Below are 15,244 nucleotides of genomic sequence, written 5' to 3'. Positions count from 1 at the left end.
ACCTGCGCCAGGCGGGCACAGGGCGGAGGGCGAGCGCGGGGGAGGTGGCACCGTGCCCACCGGGAGGGTCCCATTGCCAGCCAGCGAGCAAACAGCAAAGCCACCCTCCGTCCTAGAGGCGGGGAAACTGAGGCACGGGGGCACGGCAGAGCGGTGGCACCTGTGGTGAGGGGCTTCTGTCATGTCACAAGGGGTGGGTGTCCCCCCAGGGTGGGGAGCTCGGTCTGGACCCCAAAGTGCCAAAGTAGGGGGGGAATGGGTGAACACTGGACTTCGGTAGGAGGGGAGGAAGGAGGTGCATGGGACCCCCAAGGGACCTCCGGGTGACCCCAGCCCTCAGAGGGGACACCCTGAGCCAAACTGGGGGGACTCCTGCAGGTCTTGGGGTGTCTGTGGGTGCAGCATCCCGATCCCAGCGCTCCCTAAACCAGGGACCCTGAGCCAGAGAGGATGAGGGGCACTGAGGGGGAGCATCCCTGCCCTGGTGAGGCATAGCGGGGGCTTGGGGGGCTGCGGAGTTTGGGGTGCTGGCCAGCTGTGTCCTGCTGGCATTGCCAGGGTGGGCATCACCCAGGGGGTGCTGGAGGGGCTCAAAGGAGGGGTGCTGGCTCTTGGGGGGCTGATGATGGGGTGCTGGCTCTTGGGGGGCTGATGATGGGGTTCTGGTTCTTGGGGGGCTGATGTGGGGCACAGAGTGATGGGGGTGCTGCTAAAGGGGGGGCTCAGTGAGATCCTTGGGGGCTGCTGGGGGTATGAATATGGGGGTGCTGATTTTTTGTGGGCTGCTGAATTGGGGGGCGTCATCCAACGGGTGCTGGGTCCTGGGGGTGTCACTGGCGGAGGGGGTTCCCTGAGCGGTTGCTAAAGGAGGAGATGTCACTCGCTGGTGGGGACTGTCACTAGTGTGGGATGTCACCGGTGGGGGGTGTCACTGGTGAGGGGTGTCACTCTGTGGGTGCTGGGTCCCCGAGAGGGGGATCACTGCCGGGGGGTGTCACCCTGTGGGTCCTGGGGGGCTGTCACTGCCAGAGGGTGTCCCCGTGTGGGTGTTGTGAGGCTGTCCCTGCTGGGAGGTGTCCCGGTGTGTGTCCCTGAAGGTGTCACTGCCAGGGGATGTCCCGGTGCCGGGTCTCTGAGGGTGTCACTGTCGGGAGGTGTCCCTGAGGTTGTCACTGCAGGGAGGTGTCCCGGTGTGTGTCCCTGAGGGTGTCCCTGCCGGGAGGTGTCCCTGTGTGTGTCGCTGAGGGTGTCCCTGCCAGGGGATGTCCCGGTGTGTGTCCCTGCCGGGAGGTGTCCCGGTGCCGGGTCTCTGAGGGTGTCCCTGCCGGGAGGTGTCCCGGTGCCGGGTCTCTGAGGGTGTCGCTGCCAGGGGATGTCCCGGTGTGTGTCCCTGAGGGTGTCCCTGCCGGGAGGTGTCCCGGTGCCGGGTCTCTGAGGGTGTCGCTGCCCCGGGCCCGGCGGGCGGGGTCCGGCCCGGTTCCCGCCGTTTCTCCCTCACGGAGGCCGTTCCAGGCCCTCTCCCGCCCTCTCCCGCCCCATGCCGGTCGCGGGGCGGTGCCGGTGGCGGCGGGGCCGGAGGAGGCGGCTCCAGGTCCCCTCCCCGCGCCGCCGCTTCCGCCGCCGCCGCCGCCCTGGGCCGGGCGGGCCCGGCGGGGCCGAGCGGGCGGCGGGGCCGCCATGAAGCCGAGCGGAGGTGAGCGGGAGCCGGGCGGGGACACGGGGGGCTGGGTCTGTGAGGGTGACGGGGCTTTGGGGGCTCTGGGGGTAACGGGGCTGTCCCGCAGCAGAGGAGCCGGTGCTGCTGGCGGAGCTGAAGCCGGGCCGGCCCCAGCGCTACGATTGGAAATCCAGCTGCGAGACCTGGAGCGTCGCCTTCTCCCCCGACGGGGCCTGGTTCGCCTGGTCCCAGGGACACTGCGTGGTCAAACTGATCCCGTGGCCCCTGGGGGAAGCCGAGCTGTGAGTGCAGAGTCATGGAATGGGTTGGGTTAAAAGGGACCCTAAAGCTCGTCCAGTCCCACCCCTGCCATGGGCAGGGACACCTCCCACCATCCCAGGGTGCTCCCAGCTCCATCCAGCCTGGCCTTGGGCACTGCCAGGGATCCAGGGGCAGCCCCAGCTGCTCTGGGCACCTGTGCCAGGGCCTGCCCACCCTGCCAGGGAACAATTCCTGATTCCCAAGATCCCATCCATCCCTGCCCTCTGGCAGTGGGAGCCATTCCCTGGGTCCTGTCCCTCCATTCCTTGTCCCCAGTCCCTCTGCAGCTCTCCTGGAGCCCCTTTAGGCCCTGGCAGGGGCTCTGAGGTGTCCCTGGAGCCTTCTCCTCTCCAGGTGAGCACCCCCAGCTCTCCCAGCCTGGCTGCAGAGCAGAGGGGCTCCAGCCCTCGGAGCATCTCCTCCTCTGGTCTCACTCCACAACATCCTGATGTTGGGAATTCCAGGGCTGGGCCAGCTCTGCAGGTGGTGTCTCACCTGAGTGGCAGAGGGGCAGAATCCCCCCTCCTTTCTTGCTGCCCATGTTGGGGGATCAGCCCAGGGTGTTTCAGCGGTGTCCTCCCAGTGCTGCTCTCCATCCATTCGTTCCCCAAGCTTGGATTGATCCCAGGGGTTGCCCAGTGTGGGGTGAGGATGGGTGCAAGGAGCTGGGGGTGAACACTCCACCCATCCCTGCCTCCCTCCAGCGGCTGCAAAACCTCGGAGCGCAAGAGCCGGGGCAGCAAAGCGGAGACCTGGAGCCGTGGGGCAGCCAAGGAGAAGACTCTGGAGTGTGGGCAGATCGTGTGGGGCCTGGCCTTCAGTGCCTGGCCAGCAGCTGAGGATGGGGACACAGATCCTGCCTGTGCTGTGGGGCTTCCCTGCCTGGTCCTGGCCACCGGGCTCAACGATGGGCAGATCAAGGTGTGGGAGGTGCAGACAGGTGAGCAGCCCTCGCTGTCGTGGCTTCAGGCTGGCTGTCCCCTTGTTCCCCTGTGGAAGGAGATCCCATCTCCCCCCTTCCCCAATACCTGCCCTGTCCCAAGCAGGGCTGCATGAATGCTCTGCCTCATTCCCCGTGGATGGATGGCACTGAGCCTGGCTCCTCTCTGCAGGGCACCTCCTCTTCAGCCTCTTGGGACACCAGGATGTTGTCAGGGACCTGAGCTTCGCTCCCAATGGAACCCCCATCCTCGTGTCGGCCTCGCGGGACAAGACCTTGCGTGTGTGGGACCTGAGCAGGAATGGTAGGAACATGCAGGGATATCCCTGTGCTGGGTCAGGGAAGGGGGAGAAACCCATCCTGGGAGGGAAGGTGGTGGGAAGGGACCTTAGGGGACAGTATTTGAGGCAGAAGGGCACAGCCATGTGACTGGGAGCAGAGTGTAACCTGGGAGATACAGGAGGGCATTGCCTTGGGATTTACCCAGGGAATCCCCAGCCCAATGTGAATTCCTACTGGGGAAAGGGAGGGAGAGCAGAGCCAAGGAGTCCTGTTCTCCTCTGGTGACACATTTCTGCTGTCCCCAGGGCGGCAGGTGCAGGTGCTGTCGGGCCACGTGCAATGGGTCTACTGCTGCTCCATCTCCCCAGACTGCAGCATGCTCTGCTCTGCTGCTGGTGAGAAGTCGGTGAGTCCTGCAGGATGGGAGCCATCCCTGTGCCTGCTGTGTCCCCAGAAACCCCCCTGGAGAAGGGCCAGGCCATGCTGCCCTGGCTCCTCAGGAGCTGGAAGATGGGAGCAGAGCCCATGTGCTTTAAACCTTGGGATGTTCCCAGCCTGATCCCCTGCCCAAATTCCACAGGCACTGCTGTGGAGCATGAGATCCTACACCCTCATCCGGAGGCTGGAGGGCCACCAGAGCAGCGTGGTGTCCTGTGACTTCTCCCCAGACTCTGCGCTCCTTGTCACCGCGTCCTACGACGCCTGTGTCATCATGTGGGACCCCTACACCGGGGAGCAGCTCAGGACACTGCGGTACAACCACCTGGGAGGGGACACAGCAATGCCAGGGAGGTTTTTAGGGCTGGATGTGGCTTTCCCTGCTGGATGGGCACAGCCACCATGTCTACATTGTGGTGTGGATCATGGGGACACTGTGGGACAGGACAGAGCAATGCCAGGGAGGTTTTTAGGGCTGGATGTGGCTTTCCCCATTGGATGGGCACAGCTACCATGTCTACACTGTGGTGTGGATCATGGGGACACTGTGGGACAGGACACAGCAATGCCAGAGAGGATTTTAGGGCTGGATGTGGCTTTCCCTTCTCGCTGGGCACAGCCATCATCACTCCTCTGCTTCCAGAGGCAGGATGGGGGTCTGGCTTGCCAAGTTTGGTGGCTCTGCCAGCCTCAGCTGGGGAAGGGGCTGGTGGCAGCTCAGAGCTGATGCTGGAATGTTGTCCCCACCCACAGCCATGTCCCGTTGCACTCCATGCTGGACTCCAGCAGTGAAATCCACACCAGCTCCCTGCGCTCCGTCTGCTTCTCCCCTGAGGGGCTGTACCTGGCCACAGTGGCAGATGACAGGTGAGTGAACCCCTGTGGGGCCCCAGGAGGACACCAGAATGAACCAGGAGCTCAGGAGGTGGGGAATAAATGTTCCAGATCCCCACCAATTCCTGGAATCAGGGGAAAGGTCAGACCCACAGGAACACCATGGCTGGGCTGTGACAAGGGGTAGCAAGGCCATGGCCCTGTCACCCTGAGCTGAGGTCCATGTCCTCCTAGGTGCTGTGCCACCTTCAGCATGTCACTAGCTCAGCAGGGGACAGTCCTCCCAGGAACACTCCTATGGGAAGCAAATCCTTTTTTCTGTCTTTGGATCTGATCTGATCCCAGAGGCTTTATTTTGGCAGCAGGCACTGCACTGTGTCCTCTCCCTTTCTCCACAGGCTCCTGAGGATCTGGGCCTTGGAGCTGCGGTCTCCAGTGGCCTTTGCCCCCATGACCAATGGTCTGTGCTGCATGTACTTCCCACACGGAGGATTCATTGCCACAGGGTGAGTAAACAGGAGGAAGAGGGTGGAGAAACACAGGGTTCCTCCTTCCTCCTGCAGCTTAGTAAATTCTGGGCTTCCCTGGGCATAGTTTTCCTGGGCTGGGGAATGCATGCTCATTTGGGCACAGCTGGAATTCCTCGTGTCCCTCTGCCCTGAGCTCAGGGTTGTTTGGATCCCATTGCAGGACCAGGGATGGCCACGTTCAGTTCTGGACAGCCCCGAGGGTCCTCTCATCGCTCAAGCACTTGTGCCGCAAAGCCCTGCGCACCTTCCTCACAACCTACCAGGTGCTGGCGCTGCCCATTCCCAGGAAGCTGAAGGAATTCCTCACTTACAGGACTTTTTAAGGCAGCAGGGAGAGCAGAGGCACAGAGGTGAGCCCCGGGGCTCAGCCCGGGCCGGCGGCGCCGCAGGAACGCCGAGCCGTGAGCCAGGAGCGTCGCTGCTCCGTGGTTTTGGGGCTGTGGAGGGCTTTTTTTGGTGTCATAATGCAAAAACCCAGCAAAATCCCATGTGGTGGCCCCGCAGGGGACATGGGTGGGACACAGGTCCCCCTGTCCCCTGCTGCCTGCTGGGTTGGGTCAGGTGCTTCTGCTTCTGAGTGCAATGGTGTGGGATGATGGTGGAACAGCTTGGGATCAGAGCTGTTGTCACCTGCACAAATATGGGGCTGAACCCCCCCCAAAACACCCACCTGGGAATGTCCCTCCACTCTGCTGGAGCGTGGGCTCTGCTGCTCTCCCAGCGTGGGCAGGAGTGGGACAAGCCCGAGCAGGTCTCAATAAATAAAAATTGATTCCTCATGATTTCCCTCCTGGCTCGCTCAGGTGACCTGGGAGTGCCTGGCACCGCCCTGGCTGCCAGGGAGGGGTGGCAGAGGTGTCCATCTGTGGGAAGAGGTGGCTTCACCCCACCCCCTGCTCCCATTCCTCTGTTGTTTTCTCTCCGTGCTGGAGCATGGCACTCAATCAGCCAAATTCCCAGACATGCTGAGCATGCAGAAGTGTTTTGTTTGTCCCCATCCTCCAGCTTAGCTGGTGGCTGGAGCAACAGCACGTTCCCTTGTGTGCTGGCAGACTTTGTGGAGGGAATTCTCCTCCAGACATCACCAGGATGTTGTTTTTCCCTTGGGAACAGCTGAACACAGAAAGCTGGTGCACCCCTAACCCCCCACCTCCCTTCAGGAGGGAAAATCAAAGACGAGTGTGACCTGCTGGGCTTTGGAGGCACCTGTATTTTCCCATTGGGAATAATGCTACTTTTTAACAACCTTTTTACCCTGACTGTGCACTCAAGGCTTCCAAAAAGGATCTGGGAAGCTGCAGGATGCAGCTCCAGGCATGGGGCTGATGGTCCTTCCCAACTCCAGCAGCAGACCCTCCTGGCAGGATCAGGCTTCAGCCACCACCAGGTCCCTGGTGACCTGGAAGGCGGCGATGAGGGAGCTCAGCTGGATCTTCTCGCTGGTGCCAGCAGCCAGGCGGTACCTGGAGAGGGACCAAGGGCAGCATTGGGGGTTTCCACCACTGTGGGTGCCCCCCACAGCCACGGGCTGTGTGCCAGCAGTGCCCAGGAACCACCAGAAGCCACCCCAGGGTCCCCACAGTGGGGCAGTGACACTTACTCGATGTCTGCCAGCTTGATCAGCAGCTGGATGCGGATGGAGGGGGGGAAGTCAACTGTGGAGAGAAGGAAACACTCAGTGAAGTGCAGGGGGAGTTTGGCCTCTCCAGGATCATCTGGAGGCAGAGCCTTTCCCCACCTCTGTGCACAAAGAGATGGATCTCAGTGAGGATGTCCTGCAGGGCCAGGCCCTTCAGCGTCTTCAGCTCCATGATTTCTGGGATGAGAGCGAGTCAAGGCCTTGCTTCCAGGTGTTTCCCTGCCACATCCCACTCCTCATCTTTCCAGCAATCCCAAGAGCCTCCCCAGGGAGCAGCACCCACCCCAGAGGCCACAGAGATCCCTGGGAAGGAGCAGGATTTATCCCAGCTGGGAATGACCCCCGGGGTAGAGGATACTGCGGTAGGCAGTGGAAAAATCCTGGTTCAGCATCCAGTCGAGGATGTTGGCGATGTCAGACTTGAGGGGATGTCCTGTGCAGGTGTAAACACTCTCCTCTGTCACCTTCCCAAAGGCCATGGAGGTGCTCTGAGGAAGAGGAGGGAACAGGAAGGATAAAGAAGCCCCTCCAGCTCAGCTGGCCAGGGGCTGATGGCCACAGTCCCACCTGCAGGATATTGAGGGCCCTGCGCATGTCCCCGCTCGAGAGGGTCACCAGAGCCTTCATCCCGTCCTCCGTCACGTCCACCCTGGAAAACAACACCCGTGGCAGTCCAGGCTGCTGCTGCTCCTCCCGGGCAGGGAATGGGGCAGAGGGGCCCTGGGGGGATCCCCACTCACCCCTCCTGCTGGATGACGTGCTGCAGCCGCGGCACCATCAGCTCCGGGGTCAGGGGCCCGAAGCGGAAGCGGGTGCAGCGGGACTGCAGGGCGGGAATGATCTTGGAGAGGTAGTTGCAGATGAGGCAGAACCGAGTGTTCTCTGTGAACTTCTCGATCACTGCAAAAAGGAGGGAGGGGAGGAGGGTCCTTGGCTGCTGTCTTGTCCTGATTCCCACCCTGTGAGGGCTGGATGAGGCCATGGCTGCCCACAGTGTGGGATTCCCATGGTGTGGGATTCCCAGTGCCCCTCACCTCTCCTCAGGGCGTTCTGAGCATCCTGGGTCATGGCATCAGCTTCATCCAGGATGACCAGCTTGAAGCCTTTCCTAGGAAAAGGAGGGGTTTGGTGCTGGAGAAGGGGGAGCTGGGATGTTTGTTCCCAGCCTGGCTCCTGGGAAGCCTTTCTTGCATCCTTACCCTCCCTGCTTGCTGGACACGTTCCCACCCACCCTGGGACCTCCCAAATCCCCTTCCCAATACAAGTGCCAGGGCAGGAGGGTGCAAAGAGATAGGAGCTTTGGGAAGCACAGACCCACCACGTACTTAAAGATGGTCCTGGTGCTGGCAAAGCTCAGGATGGGCCCTCGGACGATGTCAATGCCCCGGTCATCGGAGGCGTTGAGCTGGAAGGGAATGGGTGTGGATCCACATCCCTGCATCCCATCCCTCCCATGGATCCCATTCCATGGATCCCATCCCATCCCATGGATCCATCCCATGGATCCCATCCCATGGATCCCATCCATGGATCCATCCCATCCCATCCCATGGATCCATCCCTGGATCCATCCCATGGATCCCATCCCATTCCATCCATCCCATCCCATCCCATCCCATCCCATCCCATCCCACCGTGTTCCCGCTCACCTCCAGCACCATGGAGCCGAACTCCCGCTCCGGTAGAGCTGCCGGGCACAGGCCAGGATGGTGGATGTCTTCCGGTACCGGGCGGCCCATAGAGGAGCAGATGGGGGAGCCGGTCCTCGCTGATGAAGCGCTGCACTGCGGGATAACGGGATAACAATGGGATAACACCGGGATAACAGCGCGGATAACGGAGCTGGGGGACAGCCGGGACCGGCGAGGGGGTCACCGCAGCGGGAGGAGGATTAACTACCGGTGCTGAGGATGTCCCCGTGAGACACCAGCTCGGACAGCGCCTGCGGACGGTACTTCTCCACCCTGCAGCGGGGAAGGAAAGGAGAGGGGAGTGAGCGCCGGGGCAGCTCCCGCCGCGTTACCCCGGTATCCCGGTTGTCCCGGTATCCCCCGCTCCCGGCCGTACCACGGCAGGTTCGCGCTGCCCGCCGGCGCCATGTTGGGAAGTCTCGCGAGAGCGCCGCCAAGCGCGCGAGAGCGCCGGGGCGGGGGCCGGCCTGAGGGGACGGGCGGGTCCCGGCGGAGCGGGGAAATCCCGGCCCCTGCCAGAATTCCGGGACCCCGGGGATAACTGCGCTGGGAATGCCATCCCAGCCCTTCCCCACCCTGCCAGGGAACAATTCCTAATGCCCAATATCCCATCCATCCCTGCCCTCTGCAGTGGGAGCCATTCCCTGGGTCCTGTCCCTCCATCCCTTGTCCCCAGTCCCTCTCCAGTTCTCCTGGAGCCCCTTTAGGCCCTGCAGGGGCTCTGAGGTGTCCCTGGAGCCTTCTCCTCTCCAGGTGAGCACCCCCAGCTCTCCCAGCCTGGCTCCAGAGCAGAGGGATGGGTGGCCTGAGGACCACAGAGATTCCCACAGGATCACCCAGTGCCACCCCTGCCGTGGCAGGGACACCTCCCACTGTCCCAGGCTGCTCCCAGCCCCAGTGTCCAGCCTGGCCTTGGGCACTGCCAGGGATCCAGGGGCAGCCCCAGCTGCTCTGGGCACCTGTGCCAGGGCCTGCCCACCCTGCCAGGGAACAATTCCTGATTCCCAATATCCATCCATCCCTGCCCTCTGGCAGTGGGAGCCATTCCCTGGGTCCTGTCCCTCCATGCCTTGTCCCCAGTCCCTTTGCAGCTCTCCTGGAGCCTCTTTAGGCCCTGCAAGGGGCTCTGAGGTGTCCCTGGAGCCTTCTCCTCTCCAGGTGAGCACCCCCAGCCTGGCTCCAGCCCTTGGAGCATCTCCATGGCTCCTCTGGACTCTCCCCAGCAGCTCCAGGTCCCTCCTGTTCTTTGCCCCAGTGTTCCCATTGGGATCTGACCTGAGTGGAGAGGGAGAATTCCCCATCCTGCTGCCCCTGCCCATGGCAGGGCGTGGAACGAGGTGACCTTTTAGGTCCCTTCCAACCCAAGCCATTCCATGATTCTGTGCTTGTGGGAAGAGCACGGTGCTGGTGTTCACCAGCAATCCTGGGGAAATCACGGCAGCAGGAATTGCTGGATCAAGGTTTTGGGAAAGGACAGTGCCCCTGCCCCTGGAACACCGATGGGATGAGAGGGGCACCTTTGGGTGCAGGGACACCTGAGGAGAGGGGATCTGGGATCCTCCCAGTGTGACAGGAGCAGCAAACTCCAGAGGTGGCTGCCAGCACAAAACACCTTTATCCCTGTCCCTGCTGCTTCCCAGTGCCTCTGGAAAAGCCCTGGAGCCTCCTTTAGAGAAGTAGCTTAGGGGGGAGAATCAGCCAGGCTGCTGGAGCGATGCTTCAGAAAGGAAAGCAGGCAGGAGTGAGAGGGCACCGGTTGGGAAAACACAGCTGGAGTGAGGATGGGAGGCAATCCATTGGGAAGTAGAGGTACAGGGCAAGCAAAAAAAATCCCTAGAAAAATGCTATTACTGACAAGGGAAGTGAAAACATCAAGAGCTCCAGGCTGAATCCTATAAAAGCCCAAAAATCTGCTGGAGGGCAGCTGCTTTCCTGGGGTTTTTCCCCCTTTTTTTCCCTTGCAGCCCATAAAGGAAAGCAGGGCTGGAGGCTGAGGGCAGCAGCCTCAGCTGTCCTCTGGGCACGTGACAGCCGTGACAGATGGCCCTTCCCTTCGGAGCCTCCAGGTCCTTCCCAGGCACCTGGGAACAGCCGGGAGCTGGGATTTTCCTGCACGTCCTGGATCCAGAGCTGCTGCTGTCCCCCTGGACCTGCCTTCTCCTGGGGCAGGCTCTTTTCCTCCTACATGGATTTTTCCAGGTGTTTCCCCATCATTAATAAATCCCGGGCTCCAGAGCAGGGAAAAATCTTTGGGGTGTTGTTTAATGGGGTTCAACTGATGGGTGCATGCCCTTGGGATGGCTCTGATTTCCCTCCTGGCTGGAGATGAGGGGACAGAGGTGGTGGTGGGACAGGGAAGATGGGATAGAGGTGGTGGGGACAGAGCTGATGGGATGGAGATGATGGGACAGGGAAGATGGGACAGGCATGGTGGTGACAGTGTTGATGGGACAGGATGATGGGACAGACAGAGATGATGGGACAAAGGTGATGGGGACAGAGGTGATGGGGGACAGGGATGATGGGACAGGGAGATGGTGATAGGAATGATGGTGATGGAGATGAGGAGACAGATGATGGGGCAGCATGATGGTGACAGAGGTGGTGACAGGGTTGATGGAACAGGGATGATAGGACAGAGATGATGGTGACAGAAATGATGACAGAGGTGATGGGACAGAGGTGATGGGACAGGATGGTGGGGACTGAGATGATGATGAGATGGATGATGGTGACAGGGATGGTGGGGACAGAGATGATGGTGACAGGGATGATGGGGACAGGGATGATAGGACAGAGATGATGACAGAGGTGATGGGACAGAGGTGATGGTGACAGGGATGATGGTGACAGGACAGAGGTGATGGGACAGAGATGCTCTTCCACAGAGGATTAAACAGGTGCTCCTTGAGAGCTGAAATCCAGGGATGCCCCCACCCCATGTGGAGCTGAAGAGGTTCTTTGCCATTGATAACCAGGAAATCCCAATGCTGAACCCAAGGCTCCTGTGGAGCAGCTCACCCAAGCTGGAGCAATGAACCCTCATTGATGTGGGGGGGTTTGGGGGGAATTTGGTGGGAAACCCCTGGTGTGGTGCAGTGGTGTTGGTTTGCTGGGGTGGAGTGGCCCATGCCGGCATTCCCTCTCCCTTCCCAGCAGGATGCCGTGCCTGGAAGAGCACCTTTGGCACTGAGGGAACATTAACCCAGTTTGGAGACTCTGAGTCACTCCAAAACTCTTTTCTCATGGAGAAAGCCCAGAGAAGTCAATTAAAATATTACCAGATATTTTTATGTGGACTGATTGTGCCATTCCCACTGCCTGGAATGTTCATCCATCTCTCAGACCATGGCCAGCTCCAAGCATGGGAGCTATCCCACAGGCTGCTGTAGGGATTTTTGGGAAGGATGAGGTTTGTGAACATCCAAAATCCCTGCAGCTGCAGGCTTTTGGGATGGGTGCTTTTATCCCAGTGGAGTCTCCCTGTTTGCAATTTATTTCATTTCCCTTTATCCCTTCCCTTTCCCTTCCCTTCCCTTCCTTCCCCTTCCCTTCCCTTCCCTTCCCTTCCTTCCCTTCCCTTCCCTTCCTTCCCTTCCCTTTCCCTTCCTTCCCTTCCCTTCCCTTGGCAGTATTTGATGTCATAGCCAGCCTTGGGGACAGGACAGAAAAGGGACATCCCAGCTTGGAGATGAGCCTGGAAATTAAAAGTCCTGATTTTAAAATTTAAAAAGAAAGGCAAAAATCAGCAGATTTCCAGCTTTTTTAGCCAATTCCAACTCGGAGGGACTCGACCACTGTGAGTCATTGGGAATTTGGCTTTGTGCTCCCCAGAGCTGGGAGGGGCTGGGACAGGGATGCCAGCTGGGAATGAAGTCACACATCCAGAGGCAGGGAGGTCACAGCTCTGAGGACGCTGTGCCTGGAGCAGGTGAAGGCTCTGGGAGCATCATCCTGGCTCTGTCTCTCTGGAATAATTCCCGAGTGTTGGCCAGGCTTGGCCTCCATTGCCCCAGAGCAGGAATCCCCAGTGCCCCAGACCCTCCAATGCCCCCTCCAGTGCCCAGATCCCCCACAGTGCCCCAGACCTTCCCATTTCCCAGAGCCCCCCATTTCCATCCTCCATCTCTGCCCCAGCCCCACAATGCCCCATTTTCCCCATTACCTCAGGTCCCCCACATTCCCCAGCCCCCATTATAATCCCAATGCCCCCACCCCCATTTCCAGCCCCCCCTCATTTCCCCAGCCCCTCAATGTCCAAGCCCCCCCTTCCTCATTTACTCCCCATTACCCCAGAGCCCCAATTATCCCAGACGCCCATTTCCATCCCCCCCATTATCCCAGACCCCATTTCAGCCCCCATTGCCCAGACCCCCATTTCCATCCCCCCCATTGCCCAGACCCCCATTTCCATCCCCCCCATTATCCCAGACCCCATCTCCATCCCCCCCCATTATCCCAGACCCCCATTTCCAGCCCCCCCCATTATCCCAGACCCCCATTTCACCACCACCCCCCCCCCCCCATCCTCCTGCCCTCTTCCCCCTGGTGCTCCCCTCCTGTCCCATTCCTGGGGTCAGAGGGACTGGGATGAGCATGTATGGGGGGATGGGGATGGGAAGGAGATGGGGGGTTGGATGGGGGGGGGGATGGGATGGGAATGGGGGAATTCTTATGAGGATGGGGAGGAGTGGGGACGGGGGATGGGGATGGAAGGATGGTGATGAGGATAGAGAGATATGGGGGTTTGGGGCATGGGGTGGGTGGGGATAGGGATGGGTGGAGTTGAGAATGGGGGTGCTGATGAGGATGAGGAGATGCGGGGGAAGGGGGAAAGTGCTGGGGCTGGGGGCTGCGAGGGAGCTGGGGGGTGATGAGGATGGGGGTGACGATGAAGATGGAAAAGTGATGGGGGTGATGGTGTTGGGGGTGATGAGGATGGGGGTGTTGATAAAGTAGGGGGGTGTTGATGAGGAGGGGGGGTGTGGGCAAGGTGGGGAGGTGATGATGAGGGATGGGGAGGTGTGGGGTATGAGGGTGATAGAGGCGGGGGGTGATGAGGTGGAGGGATGTTGATAAGGTTGAGGGGTGTGTTGATGACGATGGGGGTGTTGATGAAGGTATGGGGTGTTGATGAGGATGGGGGTGTGGGCAAGGGGGGATGAGGATAGGAAGGTGATGGGATGGGGGTGATGATAAGGTTGGGGGGATGTTGATTTGGGGGGGTAGTTATGAAGATGGGGAGGTGTGGGTGTGATGGGGCTGGGGGTGATGATAACGTTGGGGGGATATTGATGGAGGGGGGCTGATGATGAGGATGGGGGAGGTGTGGGTGTGGGGGTGTGGGGATGTTGATAAGCTTGGGGGGATGTGTTGATGGACGATGGGGGGTGTTGTTTAAGGTTGGGGGGGTTGCTGAGGATGATGCGGGGGTGCTGCTGAGGATGCCGATGTGTGTGTGGCTGTGGGGGCGGTGCGGGATGCCGCGGCGCTGCCGGGCCCGGGGGGTGCCGGGCCGGGGGTGTGCGGGGGTTCCCGCGCGGAGCGGCGCGCAGCGAGCGCGGCCCCGCGGAGCCGGAGCGCGCCGCCCCGCCCCCGCCCCGCCGCGCCCGGGGGGGGGGGGTAGCGGCGGCGGCGCCGCGCTGACGGCTCGGTGGGCACCGCGATGCTGCGGGCCGCGGCCGAGCGGGGCTGAGCGGCGGCGGGGGGCGGCGAGCGGAGCCGAGCGAACGGGGGGGCCGCGGCGGCGGCGGGCGGAGGGGAGGGCGGGCGGGCGGGCGGGGGGGGGGGGGGGGCGGCGAGCGATGGATGAGGACAACATGACGAGGAGCGAGGAGCAGGAGCTGAGTCTGCAGAAGGCGCTGCAGCAGTGCGAGCTGGTCCAGAACATGATCGACATCAGCATCTCCAACCTGGAGGGGCTCCGCACCAAGTGCGCCGCCTCCAACGACCTCACGCAGAAGGAGATCCGCACCCTGGAGGTACGGCCGCCGACCCCCCCCAACATCAACAGCCCCCCATCAGTCTCCCCCCCACCCCCCCGGGCCGCGGCGGGTTCCCCCGCGGCGCTGCGGTGCGCCCGAGTGAGGCTGCGCGCTCTGCAGGTGGCCCGAGGTGGGTCCGGGACCCCGAGAACCTGCTGCCGGCACCCACCGGGGCCGCCCGGCCACGGCCGCAGCCCCCCGGTATCCTCCCGGTATCCCCCCGGTATCCCCGGTATCCCCCGGCATCCCTCGGCCCGCCGCGTTCCTCCCCGGCTTCCACCGCCCGGCAGGCGGCATCTCCCGGCCCACCTGCACCCATCTCCCGGCCCACCTGCACCCATCTCCCGCCCACTGCACCCATCTCCCGGCTCACCTGCATCCCCTCCCCTTCCTGCATCCCGGCCCCGGCCCCATCCCTTCCTCCCGGCTCCTGCTCCAGCTGGGCTGCATCCCTTCCACCGGGCTGCATCCCATCGGCCACCTGCACCCCTGCTGCCTGCCTCCATCCCCCCAGCCTGCCTGCCTGCATCCCTTTCCCTGAACTGCATCCCTTCGGCCCACCTGCATTCCTTGTGGCAGGCTGCATCCCACGGGCCTGGCTGCATCCCTTCCAGCAGCAGCATCCCCTCAGCCCACTGCATCCCTGGGCCTGGCTGAATCCCCTTCTTGAGCTGCATCCCCTCAGCCCACCTGAATCCCTTCCAGCAGGCTCCAGATGTCCCAGCTGGCTGCATCCCCTGGGCCCAGCTGCATCCCCCTGGCCCAGCTGCATCCCCCTGGCCCACCTGCATCCCTCCCTCCAGGCAGCAGCCCCCAGCCAGCTGCCTTCCTCCCCCCCTCCTCCAGGGGATGAGGCTCCTTTTGGAGAGTGCTGAGCCCTCACTGAGGTGAATTTGTAGTTCAGCAGGAGGTCGGTGAGCTGGGAGGG

At 61.7% G+C, this 15,244-nt stretch overlaps 3 protein-coding genes across 4 annotated transcripts in view; 2 read left to right on the top strand and 1 right to left on the bottom strand.

Annotated features, from left to right (window-relative positions):
* Positions 1-1,621: 1,621 nt before the first annotated feature.
* Positions 1,622-5,784, top strand: WSB2 (WD repeat and SOCS box containing 2). 2 transcript variants are annotated; one of them, XM_036393499.2, is made up of 9 exons: positions 1,622-1,693; positions 1,788-1,959; positions 2,683-2,918; positions 3,091-3,222; positions 3,506-3,606; positions 3,781-3,953; positions 4,392-4,505; positions 4,871-4,978; positions 5,163-5,784. In XM_036393499.2, the coding sequence occupies exons 1-9, from the start codon at positions 1,678-1,680 to the stop codon at positions 5,323-5,325; spliced, it is 1,215 nt and encodes a 404-aa protein (XP_036249392.1). In that variant the 5' UTR covers positions 1,622-1,677; the 3' UTR covers positions 5,326-5,784. The 2 variants fall into 2 exon arrangements, with proteins under 2 accessions (XP_036249392.1, XP_036249391.1); XM_036393498.2 differs by having other exon boundaries at positions 1,623-1,693; positions 1,785-1,959.
* Positions 5,785-6,192: 408 nt separating this feature from the next.
* Positions 6,193-8,332, bottom strand: RFC5 (replication factor C subunit 5). Its single transcript, XM_036393501.2, has 9 exons — positions 8,291-8,332; positions 7,967-8,046; positions 7,676-7,749; positions 7,382-7,541; positions 7,209-7,290; positions 7,000-7,129; positions 6,741-6,818; positions 6,603-6,657; positions 6,193-6,465 (listed from the first exon to the last, which is right to left on the bottom strand). Exons 1-9 carry the CDS (start codon positions 8,300-8,302, stop codon positions 6,369-6,371), a joined length of 768 nt encoding a protein of 255 aa, XP_036249394.1. The 5' UTR covers positions 8,303-8,332; the 3' UTR covers positions 6,193-6,368.
* Positions 8,333-14,136: 5,804 nt separating this feature from the next.
* The window catches only part of KSR2 (kinase suppressor of ras 2), a 60,993-nt gene continuing 59,885 nt past the window's right edge, over positions 14,137-15,244 (top strand). The window contains exon 1 of the mRNA XM_036393442.2: positions 14,137-14,528. Coding sequence (XP_036249335.1) covers positions 14,137-14,528 — 392 coding nt within the window. The remainder of the gene's footprint in view (positions 14,529-15,244) is intronic.

The sequence above is a fragment of the Molothrus ater genome, chromosome 18, assembly GCF_012460135.2.
Source record: "Molothrus ater isolate BHLD 08-10-18 breed brown headed cowbird chromosome 18, BPBGC_Mater_1.1, whole genome shotgun sequence".
Taxonomy (NCBI): Eukaryota; Metazoa; Chordata; class Aves; order Passeriformes; family Icteridae; genus Molothrus; species Molothrus ater.
Note: the sequence above shows the minus strand (reverse complement) of the source record. Positions and strands in the feature narration are given on the sequence as shown.

What these genes read in the sequence shown, in the direction of transcription:
- RFC5 (XM_036393501.2), bottom strand. An exon ending in AGCACCAGGACCATCTTTAA is followed by an intron (nt 7,750 to 7,966) that starts GTACGTGGTGGG and finishes TCCTTTTCCTAG; the next exon opens with GAAAGGCTTCAAGCTGGTCA. An exon ending in ATCAAGCTGGCAGACATCGA is followed by an intron (nt 6,466 to 6,602) that starts GTAAGTGTCACT and finishes GTCCCTCTCCAG; the next exon opens with GTACCGCCTGGCTGCTGGCA.
- WSB2 (XM_036393498.2), top strand. An exon ending in CCCCTGGGGGAAGCCGAGCT is followed by an intron (nt 1,960 to 2,682) that starts GTGAGTGCAGAG and finishes GCCTCCCTCCAG; the next exon opens with CGGCTGCAAAACCTCGGAGC. An exon ending in GCCACAGTGGCAGATGACAG is followed by an intron (nt 4,506 to 4,870) that starts GTGAGTGAACCC and finishes CTTTCTCCACAG; the next exon opens with GCTCCTGAGGATCTGGGCCT.